Source organism: Ciconia boyciana, chromosome 6, assembly GCF_034638445.1.
Source record: "Ciconia boyciana chromosome 6, ASM3463844v1, whole genome shotgun sequence".
NCBI lineage: Eukaryota > Metazoa > Chordata > Aves > Ciconiiformes > Ciconiidae > Ciconia > Ciconia boyciana.
The window spans coordinates 36274190-36287434 of NC_132939.1; the positions used below are offsets into that span (position 1 = coordinate 36274190).

The window sequence follows — 13245 nt, forward strand, 5'->3', positions numbered from 1 at the left end:
TAAAGGCTGAGTAATCTACTAAACTATGTAATATAGATACCTCTAAAAAGTGGAGTGGAGGGAAGGGATGTTGGAAAGGATATTTCATTGTGATTATGCATTTCCCTCCCCCCATGAAATTCTTCCAGGCTTAAAAGTGCTAATGACACTTCATCACACCTAAACAATTTACATAAGCAGCAGCAGCCATCACCACTCTCCAACCTTTAATTCCCATAAATAAATATTCCCAGCCTCCCAGAAATCAGCCTTGTAATTTCCTACTTTGGGCACTTAGCATGTTTTATTTTAGAGACTTATCCTTTTAAAGTTGTATCGACTCTAGAGGAGACTGTTTCTGGAACATTATTTGTGATAAATGCAAAGTAAAGATAGTATGGAAAGAGGAGGGAAAATATACATCAATATCAGTTTTTTCATGCTAGTTACACAACAACACACTCTTAGTCATGCAGGGTAAAAATAATGAGACACAAGATGACACATGAAAAGGATCTTATCCTCTCCCCAAAAACGAATGCATGAACACTACTTGCTTAAAAGTCCAAATTGGTTGTCATACTAGATTTGTGTAAAGCTTTAGGGAAGAATGGTGTGAGGGCTCTTTATAGAAAATTACACCAAGTGAAGGCTATTTCACTAATTAACACCCCTTCCCAAAGAAATCCTTATCTCCTTTTAAAATAAGCTTCTTTTAAGCAGAGAAAAGACCCCAAATATTTGCAGAGCCCAGACTTCAACATCTGTTGGTATTCCCTACACACAAGTGTGCTTCTGTGTGCATGTTTATCAGAAGAGGTCATCAAGGGCTTGCTTGGTTTATTCATCATTTTAAGGCTCTCCTATTTGCAAAGCTGCTGTTAATGTCAGTGAAATCTAACCTAGACAGAAGTTTCAGAGGTCAGATATTTGGCATGCTACATTTAGAAACCCAAGTACAAAGTTGACGAGGACGCTTCAAACACAGGGGATTACAGCGGAAATAGGTCTCCTTATACCAAACTGGCTATTGAGCAGATTCAAGGAAGAACACACTGAGACTGCCTGATGCTATTAAAGCTCATATTCTTGCTTTATTTTTTTCCACTGACTAAATCATTTTTCCCATTTGGCAAAGCCCAGCACAGAAATAACACTTTATTTTTAATACAACAGAAAAGGAAGAGACATGAGACAAAATCATGTACTACGTGACCTATAAAAAGCAGATACTTACAGTTCGTAGGAACTGTATTTCATCTTCCCCTCCTTCACCCCCTTCAGCCATGGCTCTTGAGGAGGCAGCTCTGCTGAGACTCTGATCGCCTCCACCGTCAGCTCACTGTGCTGGATACAGCTCCTCTTCTCCTATCAGTATTAGCATATAGCTAATCCACAGCCATATAGGGAGCTCAGCTAACTCCACTGCACTGCAGACTGTCAGTCAACCCCCTCACTGCCAGAGCCAACTGCTCTGCTTTTCCAGCTCATAGCAAGCAATTCTTTTCCTTTCTCTCTACCCTAGAGGTAAAAAACCCCTACTGTTAGGGTATTGCAGGAAGCATTATATGCATCACTAGGTGTTGATTTTTTTCCCCCCAGATACTGTCTGGTCAAAACAGCAATAACGGTGAAGTGTTAATGAAAGCAGAGCTTGCGCTTCCATTTTCACAGATCAGGGTACCCAATTTTGCACTGAAATGTATCAAATTCAGCAACTCTGAACCTACTGATTTGTGCAGCAGAAGGATGTAAATCAGATGATCACAGGACAAGCTGATTTTGACAGCAGATATTTTCAGCTTGCTTACAATAACTTCCGTTTCTTGCTTCTCTGCATAAGCAGCTGCAAATCTGATTTCCAAGATGACTTAATGATCTGAACCTAAGTTATTTGTGCTAGTTATTTGTGTAGTTATACACAAATATAGTTATTTGTGTATATTATTTTAAATGGTATTTATACGCATATCCTAAGGATTGCAAGGTTTTTATTTGTACCTTTTTAGAACTGCATCTGAATTTGTATAGAGGATGGTACAAATTTATTTCAAAACCTATAAACCACAGTTATGTTAAAATAAAACTTAAAATAACTTTAAATTATAGTTAAATAATGAAGACATTTGTAATTAATGAAAATTTCTAGTTATTGTTTCAATATTAGAAAATAAGCAAGGAAAAAATAGATCAACTCTAGAACAAAATTTACTTAAGTGAAGGGAGTAAAAGAGAAAGGACACAAGGAAACAGGAGAAGAGAGCACCGAGGAGGCTCTGGCCAACAAATTCACTATATGATCTTGCATTTCGTGGTAAGGTTGCAACCACAGCCTACCCATACATTCCACCCCTGAGAAGCATTACCCAAACTTTGTGCTGTCCATATTTACATTGATACATACCCTCACAGAGTACTATATGTATACAGTCTTTTTCTCAGTAAAAGCATGTTTTTGTTCTACAAATGAGAAACATAGGCATGAGGGTAAGGGAAGAATAACTTTCTTGGGGTCACAAGGACAAGTGTAGCACAGTGAAAACTGAAACTAGATTCTCTATGTCCACAGGCTAATACTTCTACACATAACTGTCCTCTGGACACTAGACCCAATGCACACTGCTCTTCCCTCCCTCCCTCCTCCCCAACCCCCCCAATAGTATTCTGATTTTTCACTAATTAAAGTAAACATAGACACAAGTATTCTGATTTTTCACTAATTAAACAAAACATAGACACAAGCCAAACAATGAGATGCCCAACCATTTCTCTCCTTGAAGGGCAAAATGCTTTTTAAAAATGTTTTATTTCACTCCCTCTTACTACCCTGAGAAACTCTGTCTAAAAAATAATGACAAACCCATTACTGAGCAACAGGCAATTTCAGGCCAAAAGCAACTCAGAAGCCTCTAGCTGACATAGTTGTACAGGCTGGCCCTGCCAGTCCATCCACTCCCATGCCCCCATCCGGTTAGTTTTTGTTGGTTGCTGTGAGCAAGAAAAAGACAGCTTTGTGCAAGACAAAGGCAATGTGGCAGAAAAATATTTCTCTGAAGTGCTAGAAAACTGATTGGGTTGGTGTTCCGAACATCCAGTTTTGTTTTTGGCTTTTGTGGTGTTTTTTACTCCAGCCATCTTTGAATGAATATTTTATCTCTTTCCTCATCAATACAAAGAACAAAACTTAACAGATCTTCCTTACGGAATACAGTTATTCCAGAAAAAAAATCAGAGGATTGGGGAAAACTTGCCGAAAGTCAAAGCATAGCACTCAGTGTTTTTATTGAAAAGCAAATCAGGTAGAGAGGCCTACTGATGATACATGCTTATCCATACATTTATATTTAGAATGGATTTGATAAGTGTATTGCATGGCAAAAGCTACACATGTAAGGACAGCTTTTCTGTAACACCTTATATGAAACAACGTTTCAAGCATACTACTGTACTTTGAAAGATTATAAACAAGAATACCTGAAAACCTGAGAAAACATGCACAAGTCATAAGACTCATAAAAAGTAAAAGTGCTCTATTTCCTTCATAAATAGAAATCAATGTCATGCAGTACATCTGCTGGTCAAGTTTTATTTCAGTTACTGCAGTAAGATTTCCAGATAGTAAGTTCTGAACATGCAGAGCTGAGATGAATCCATCTGAATCAAATGGAAAGGCGAAAAAAAAAATGTAACTTTTCAAGTGTTTTCCTCATATATCGGAGTGTTCCATCAAAATGCTTCCTGTGAAATTTTGAGACACTTGAGTAAAGTATTATATTTACATCAGTTAGTACATACAGCTATAGATACCTATGTCTGCAACTTCTAATAGGGCAGCTACAGAGGTTACCGACTTTTTTTTTTAAACAGACATCACATGCCAGGATCTCACTTTGCATTTTTAAACAAAAGACAAAGCATATAGAAAAAGGAATACTGGTAATACCTCTAGCATTGTAACAGAGATCATACAAGACATCTAAAATTCTGACTCGTCAAATTTCACCAGCAGGTTTATTTTCTCTTTGTAAGTCCCTCTACTTTTCCTTGTCTGATACTCAGCTTTACAAAGTAGCCTGTGCATTGTTTTGGGAAACAATTTCCTGCCCCAATAAGCCAAATATTTTGGTTAGATTTCATCTGTTTAAAATTGTCAAGTGAACTGAAACACCATTTCATAGCACTTCTATTTCCTTAGAGTTTTGTTCTGCTTGGTATTATGCCTGTATGTTTAATGAGAAAAATATTCAACTGCTACAGCATAATGAAATGTACATCTCCTCAAGACATAGCTAGTTTTTTCCCAGGACTTCCCCATTGCTCTGAGATTGAGATTTAGCTGTTTATGGAACCACACTTAATCAGAAGTCTCATTTACACGAAGTATAATGCCTTGCATTTCTAATTTATTAACACTAACCTGTCTTGAAAAATCTTTTTCATGTTTTTTTGGGGGTTTTTTTGTGTTTGTTTTTTTTTTTAATTTACTGAAGCTATGATTGAAAGAAAATGACGTCAGGTCACTGCACTAAATCAATCCAAAATGATCACATATCATACACAGTGTGTATATATACACAGTGACTCTGCTTTACTGGAGATGACTGTAAGGTGCAGCATTCCACTGTGAAAGCCACACAGGTCAAATAATCCAAACCGGGACCATCGTGTATTTTATGATACCCTATTCATGCCAATCAATTGTAAATCTATGATTTAGCACTTTTGCTGCTGAATACATTCTGGACAGACTCTATGGCGTTTTAAAGCTATCAAAAGAACTTGTCTATAAAACAAATTTAAGGAAAACGTCCTTTCTGTTTTCAGCGCAAACATGCTGCCTGCTTATTCTCCAACATAAGCTCTTCCCTCTTACTAAGGGATTCAGGCTGACTGACTCTTCACATGAGTTCTGGATTCTAGGTTAGCTTTTGGCAGGCTTCACTGCTGCTGCCACCAAACAATAACTCGGAATTTTTATAGTGGCAGTAGCCTGGCAATAAAATAGTAACATGAATTTTACAAAAGGGACTAAACAATCACTCTGCTGTAACAAAGGAATGCCTGAATCTGACCCACTTTTTGTTGTGTGTATTTTACCTTTCTGAAGATTGACTTACACCACCAATCAAAGACGGATCAAATACCTAGTAGAAGATATTTACAAAACCTGTAATGGTAAGTACATGCATGCTGGCATTTTCAAAAGCATGGGTAATATCAGCTACCTAAGTTTCTGTTGGGTGAGGAGTCAAAATGGTATTCTCCACTGATAATTACAGGCCTAAGTGCTAAAATTTAGATGTTGCTTAAAAGACCGACGTGTCTGCATTCTTTATGCTCCACTTAAGTACAAAAATATGTATAAATACAGTTTTTAAAAAGCCATTAAAAGAAACACATTGTTTCCATTACAAAGACTTCACAAAAGTATTCACATTCGTTATGTTGGCTATTTTCAGCCCATGCATTAAGGCGGTTAACTACTTGTCCAGTTCACAAACACTACACGCTTAGTACAAGTTAACATTCCATTCACAGAAGACAAAACTGCTCCTGTGAATTTGCACTTAACAAGTTTTAGTTTGGTTTTTTTTTTTTAATTTATTCTAGAGGAATTAAATTACAGTTTACAGTTGAAAATGTAGGATCTTAGTCAAGTTGAGAAAAACCTTCATCAGAAGATTACTAGTTTGAACAATTTAAAAAGAGAGAATGGTTTTATTAATTTATACATATTTCCAAACTTCATCTAAATTTTTTCCTGTCCTTTTAAAAATCAATTTTGTTGGGGCTTTACGCATATCCTATGTCAATGCTTTGTTATATAGCACAAAGTTTCACTTTGGTTTTAAAAGTTGAGGCAATCTTTTATGCAATTCTTTATTACGAATAAAGAAAGAATAAAGTTTATTATAGTGTCACAGAATCCATAGCATAGCATCAGTACTGCTTGTAAGGCCTAAATTCAGTGACTTCCCAAGCAACTTCAACACTACTTAATTCAAAAAGAGGAAAGGACAGTATGTCAGAACAGATGCTCAAAACTCATTCTTTCACCAAAGATCAAAAGTTTATGTTAGATTGCCATCTGGTGGTGTAAGTTAAAAAAGAGTCTGTGACTTAAGTTGGTAACCATAACCATTCACATTATTTTAATCTAAGACATTGGGATTCTCATTTCCAATTTTATTATAGATTATGCAACACATTTTCTTACTATAGTCTATGGTGCTATGAACCTTGACATTGCATCCTCTTCATTTTTCTTCAAAAGAACAAAAAAAAACAAAAAAAAAAAAAAAAGAAAAAGTACGTTCAGAAGTTTCTTCCTAAACCTAAAATGCCAATACATGAGTAGGATTTTCTCATTTCCAAGAACACGGCAACTCCAATCCCAGTTGACTTAAGTCTGACAAAACTAAGATTTTCTATGTCTCTCCAAAATCTCCAGTTCTAGATGGCCCAAGCAGAGCTCACAAACACTAGCAGACATATTTCACTGTTTGGCAATAATTTCCACCTCAGTTCCCCATCATAATACAACAATAACACATTCTTGTACGCAAAGCACTATTCCCACACCAAATAGCAAGAGTTTAAAAAACTCATTCAACACAGTGTATTTCCCCTTGAAACTGGGGCTTAAGGAGTGAACAAGAAAATATATTTCACTTGAACTTCACAGACATTTAATTTCAGGCTAGGTCCTTAAAGCCAACACTTGGAATAGCAAATAAATTAGAGCTTACGTGATGTAAAACACTAGGACTGTGAATTTTCGTTAAGCAGAATAAGAATTTAATTAATTAGAGGGAGTAAGTACAAATGCTGGTTTTGTGTCTTATGAAAAGTTACAAGATATGATGAGATTATCTCTGGGAAAACAAAAACCATTGCTGATCTCAAAATGACACCAATACTGAATTTCATGTTTCTGCTCAAGAAACTACCAAGTTTCTTGTGTATACAATATGGACAAACCTGTATGTTTAAGCTTGCTTTATTCTTGAAATGTCTGTATTTTCCTGTAATATATTGCCAAAATTTTATCCATTTGGCATAGATCAAGCATGACAGTTTCAGCACTAATCTTCTATAAGAATATGAATATAGACAAACAGTGATGACCAATTAGGAAATTTTAATGAGGGATTTTCAATGGTTTGAACTGAGTTCATTGAAATTAAATTATGATTTTACAGAAGTGCCTATGGCAACACATTATGAACAACCTGGAGTTTATGCAAAAAATTTTCAGTCCATCAGCCAACAGAGAATTGCACTAATTCAGTCTGGTTGCAAGAAAAGCATGACTAACCACTTCCAAAGAACTGAAACAGAAAAAAGTTCTGAAGTAGCAATGTTGAGTAGCTGACTGTCCTAAACGCAGAGTACTGACATAAGTCAAATGATAAATTATCAATATATAACATGGTAGAATTAAGACTTAGCATGTAGTTAGAGTTTCTCTTGCATCTACCATGTAGTTAAAGAATTACCACCATAAAATGCCAAGACCGTATCAGCTAATTATAGAACTGCAACTACAAAAATAACTTCAATTTCTCTACAGATCTCAGTGCTTTGTAGCTGCTAACTACCTGCAAGACCATTGTAATTGCTGTCAATACATTTACTATAATTCTTCTAATCCGAACCGCCAAATATGAATAGATTGTATATATACAGTGCTTTGTATTCAGCTGTGTTGTTCAGTTGTGACTGGTAAAATAAGTCTCCCAATACTGCTTTTGCACTTCCTCTGAGAAAATTGTGCAAGCACTCTCCCTTGGATTTACTGTGGTTTCTGACCTACCTTCCATTTCTCAGAGCTTTTCTACATAAATACTTGATTGCTGTATATAAATTGATTATATAAAAATTAATGCACATTATTAAACTCCGAGGAATATTTCAATATTCACTCCTCTTCTAAAGAGAATTAACAGTGTGTTAATACACACTGACTTAGAGAAAATGACTTATGGTTATTTATTGAAAATACTGAACATCTTTAATCATTTCATATTTTCCACTGACATGACTCCACATAAAGCCAGTTCAGCTTGAGATCTCACAGCAGTGTAGAAAGAATTAGAGTCGAAGAAATGCGTAGTTTCTGTTGCATATAATTTTTACTGTATCACAAATTAATCCTACTCAAATATCAATTCCAGGAAAATGCTCAGAAGAAAGGACAGCTGTGACTGGGACAGGAACCAGAGAAACTTACATGGTAAGTTGACAGTATTCTATTCCCCAACACTAACACTTACCTGTAGTATTTTGTTTTGTGGCTTACATTCTAACCCCTTATGCCTCTGGGTCTCCTACTGCCTATTTCATACATCTCCCTTTTTATTAATTGATGCCTGCCTTTATGGCTGGCTTGCTTTCTTATAAATTGTATATTGTATAAGAATAGTCAGCAATGTAGTTCTGGTTTGCTTTTCCAAGGAGCCTCAGAGAATGTACTTTAAGTTCCACTTACAAATATTGCAACTTGAAATAATATCTTTTAGCAATCCTGAAGCATTTCAATTATTAATTAAGAACTGAGCAGCACTGTGCCCCATGCTAGGTTGGTTGTTCCTAATGACCAAAATTACACACCAATCACTTCCTTACTATATAAACATTACTAATATGATAAAATTAGCTTTAGAATGCACAACATGAACGTCCTCTTGATTCTTTGGCAGCTTGCTTCAGATCCAACCCTTGGTAGCTTTGCTGGCTTGCCTAGTATCAACTTTCTCAGAACATCCCCTCACCAAAAGCCAACCATGAGTTTTGTATGTCATAGTATATAATTTAACATTATGGGGTGCAATTTGACAAGCTGTGACTAGTGAGATGGATGTGAATAATTCATGAAAGCAGATGGGTCTCTACTATTATTTCAACCATCTCTCAATTGTCATTTTTATTAATCTATTGTGTACCATCAAAAATTTCAGATTACAAAGTTTACAAACTATGTGGGGGAATCCTCATGCTTGGGAAAGTGCTTAGCCCAAAAGACGCTAATAACAAAATAGATCTATTAGACTTTAAAGGAACAGAATTACATTTTGATATAAACCTACTTTCTGTTCACAAAAATGTACATATGAATTCAATCTTTGAAACTACATGGAAAAGAAAAGAAACTCTATGTGTAAGTGTGGTTACAGATTGTAATTTCCATGTGCACAAGTAGGTCTGTTTTTCTGAGTTGACTTCAATTCAATACACGGCTGAGTTTCTAACCTCTTTAATCCAGATCTGTCTTATGCCATGTCATATTTCTATAAAGCATAAGACTTAAACTGACACAATGGTAACATGAATTATCCTAGATATATTTTACAACTATACAAAGAGCACAGAGCTCTTAATCAGTAAGAGCTATAAAGGACAAAGCAAAAGGAATGAAAAAAATCTCCCATGAGTTATGAAAGCAAAATAAAGTGCAAGACTTTTCACTTTTTTTTAAATAGCAATACACACTAAAGAAGAACATTTCTGAAGCAAATCTTATGTACAGTAGAAAAACACGCACAAGCCCCTATTTCTAAAGCACCAGAAGCTTTTTCTGTTTCAATTTCCCAGGAATTACAAAGAAAGATAGCTCCAAAAAGTTTATTCCTTATACACAATATCTTATTTTACAAAAAAAATACGATATTTTATGGAAAATAAGTATCTTTATTTTATAAACCAGAATGCCTGGTTCAGTGCCTGAATACATCACTTTGTATCAAAAACGCCCTACCTTAAAAGTCTTTAAAACAAGAATAATATGAATTATACAGCTTGTCATCAGTAGCATTCATCAGATTTTTTTTGTGGTACAGAAAAAACATTCAGACAATTTTGCTGAGGAAGATGCGGTGGAGGGTTGTAAAATAAAGAAAAAACACACCTACCCACCCACACATAAGATCCTGGAACCATACATGACAGCAATGGTACATGACATGTATGGTAAACATACATGACAGTACCATTGTTCCAAAGTCTGATCAATTCACTTTTCTGGAATCAGATCCCAAAGTGAATTAGAATCACTCATGTAATTTTAAAGAGAAAAATGTCTGCAAATGACATTTTACCATCTTGGTTCAATGGATCTTTAGGAAGGTCATAGGAAGGTATTAATAGTCAAAACCAATTTTGAATATACTGTATATTGAAATCCATTCATATCAGAAGGATCCTGACTATTACTATACAATCAAAATTGCCTTATACATCATGCTGACAGTACAGTCTTACAAAGTTTAAGTGTCCATAATGCTACTCTAGCTTATTAGACGTATAGTAATTAGACTGTGTATCACATAAACAGGTGTCATTTCTGGGTATACCAACTATACAACCATTATTTATTCAAACCACAATGGTCTTTATCTTGCCAGTTCTAGTTAGACCTAACTCAAATTGGACAGTCACATAAATTCAAAATATATATAAGCATTTATATTAGATTTGCAAATAAAATTAGAAAGTTACATAAGGACTGCTAAGTCAAAGAGTAAAGGCCAGTTCAGCTCAGCTGCCTGTTTCTGGTACTGCCCATTTCTGAATACTTCAGAAAAAAAAGTAATAGAACAGAGCAAATCTGCTGCAATAGTCTCCTCACAAAACCTTCCACCTCCTGCTAACCTACAAATGCAGGATTTCAAAACCTGAAAGTTTTATTTTAACGGTTGTATGTGGTAACTACAGTTCAGTTGTAGGAAATAGTCTTTTTTAAAAACAAACTTGGCATTACTAACAATATAAAGATGTAAAAAAAAAATCAATTAAATGAGACTTGTATTTCATTCAATAAAGAATTCCAACTTCTACTTTTTAAGACACCAAACTAAAAAAACCACATCTTTTTCCTCACATGCACTAGTAAAAGAACCTTTAATCAATAAGAATTTATACGTAGTGCTGCCTATAAAACAAGTGAAGGAAATGTTACACAACACCATTGTGACAGCAAAAAATACTTGACACATGGCGCACTAAAGGATTGCAATTTTAAGTTTAATGTAGTGAATGCTTTCTTCCAAAGCCATGCTGCAGTATTTTTAATCTTACTATATGTCCGCTATCAAGTTCAAGTACTACAGAAGTCCTTCTAAGGAAATGGCGTAAAATACTATACATAGTAACACAGTACACATACAACCTTTACATAACCAGGTTTTCAACATCATCCACATGGAAGCTTCCTGTAATTTTTAAAGTATCATTCCCTCCCATATGTGAACTAACATAAATAATCGATTCTCCTTCTTACTTTCCATTTTCAGTCAAAATTTCCCAGCCGATTAACAACAGGGGCTTTTAGCTCCCATTAAGACACTCACATCCTTTGTTGAGCCAGCCTTGTTCAAACCACTTTCTTTTTCTCACCTCTTCATTCCCATAAGAGAGTACTACCACCTCTCTACCCTTGCACCCCTCCAGTGTTACAAGTAGTGTGAAGCTACTTTGAGGTGTAATACCCGCTCTCCTCTCCTCACCTTCACACAACTATCTGCCAATACCCTGTTTGGTTTTCTGCTTGCTACCTACCTTGCTACCTGCTTGCTACCTTCCGACTTACCTAAGACGTCAGCAATTCCACCCCAATTCTCATTTTTGCTCCTTTTGTATTTCCACTTGCCCTTGTTTTCCAGGTCCTGAGTCGTTGTCTTCTCAGAGGACGCACTGAACTGCTAGCTGCTAACTGCTAACTGGCAGGAGAGGGAAGGAAAGCCTGGGTCTCTTTTCTGAGGCATTATTAACGCACACTTCTTACAGACTTCTTTTGCTATTTTTTTTTTCTTTTCAAAAACTATTTGAAAGCTTGCAGCATCTGTAAGCCTGCACCTTTCCTTCCACACTTCATCTTTGCTACGGTGACTTTCACGGGGCAAACCTGTCTTTCTGCCTAGCTCCCCTCTGCCACTTGGCCTTGCCACCCACAACCTCCCTCCCCTCCTCTGCTGCAGCAGCCCCTTCCCCTCACCCCCTTTGCTTTGTATTTCTCCCCCTCCTTGTGTCCCTCAGCTGTCACCCCATCTCTCACTCACCTTTCCCGTTGGAGCACCTTCCCTCTCTTTTCTTCTTCAGTTTCCATCGTGTTTGGAGACTTTCCACGGCTCTCCCTCCCGGTTCCAACGCCGCCAACCCCGCCGCAGCGGCCTCCCACGCCTCCCGCAGCCTCACCAAGCAGCGCCGACGCCCTCTGCTGGCGAAGCGGCCTTGCGCAGGCGCCGCGTGGCCGCTGCAAGCCTGGCCGCCATCTTGTGCGCTGGGGTTGGCTGTTGTTTCGGTGGAGCTCTTCTACGTAGGAGAAAGGGGAAAAAAAAGACCCCAGTGCTGTATTGCAGGAGTATTTACTTTCGGTATCCCTCATCTTGCGTTTGTTTCTAAGAGCATTCTCAGGTTTGTACCTGAGGGTGTGTGGAGAAGTGTGATGCCTTAAGCAAAGCCGCTCTTTTCAAACTAGTGTAGCTGAAAGCTCAGTTGCAAACCTGCTCGAGCTGAGGGAATGCCTGTCTCCACCTGGAGCGGGTCCGGGTGCACAGATCCAGTAGTATCTACAGGAGCTAGATTAAAATTGTCAGGGTACTTACAGGCCCTCTTACTTCACACTTAGAATATGCGGAGTATATGTGCAAAGGTTACAGAATAGCTCCTAGAAGATCTAATGCTTGTTTATAAAAATGTTACATTTAGAAATAACGGGTATTTTTACATGTACCTTTGCATTTTTTTTTATAAAGCTTTATAGCTTTTATAAAGCTATAAACATCTAGCTTAGTTATTTTTACAAGTTAGAAACCAATTTCCGTCAAAGAAATTATACCCCACTGGCTTTGCTAATCAGATAAAGTATCCGTAATACATTCTAAAAGTACAGTCACAGAGTGGAAGTCTGTTTGCAACCACCAGTTGTCGTGATCATTCAACAGAATTATGTTTCTTTCCGCAACCTATTTTCTACACTGGGAATACACACTACATATTTGTGAGGCAGTAGCGGAGACTGGAAATGCAACCAGAAATACTAGGCATTCTGCACAACACTCTGTCCATCTTTGTTAAACAGTAAACTTGTTTTTATTTGTACCTTAACTGGGAAGATCTTAATTGAAGAATCTGAATGCAGTGACCATTCTGGTATAAGGATGAAAATGACTATGTGTGAATTAATCTTAACAATAATTTCACAACAAACCATCATTCAGTAGTCCTAGCAACTTTAATGCTTCTAAAGGTAATGTTTCATAATACTTT

General features: G+C 36.7%; 1 protein-coding gene across 1 annotated transcript in view; it reads right to left on the reverse strand.

Moving 5' to 3' along the window:
• Positions 1-12361, reverse strand: part of RYR3 (ryanodine receptor 3) — a 263605-nt gene extending 251244 nt beyond the window's left edge. The window contains exons 1-2 of the mRNA XM_072864265.1: positions 12172-12361; positions 12036-12061 (exon numbers count right to left, since the gene is read on the reverse strand). Of these exons, the coding sequence (XP_072720366.1) occupies positions 12036-12061; positions 12172-12361 (216 nt within the window). The remainder of the gene's footprint in view (positions 1-12035; positions 12062-12171) is intronic.
• Between the last annotated feature and the right edge of the window lie 884 nt (positions 12362-13245).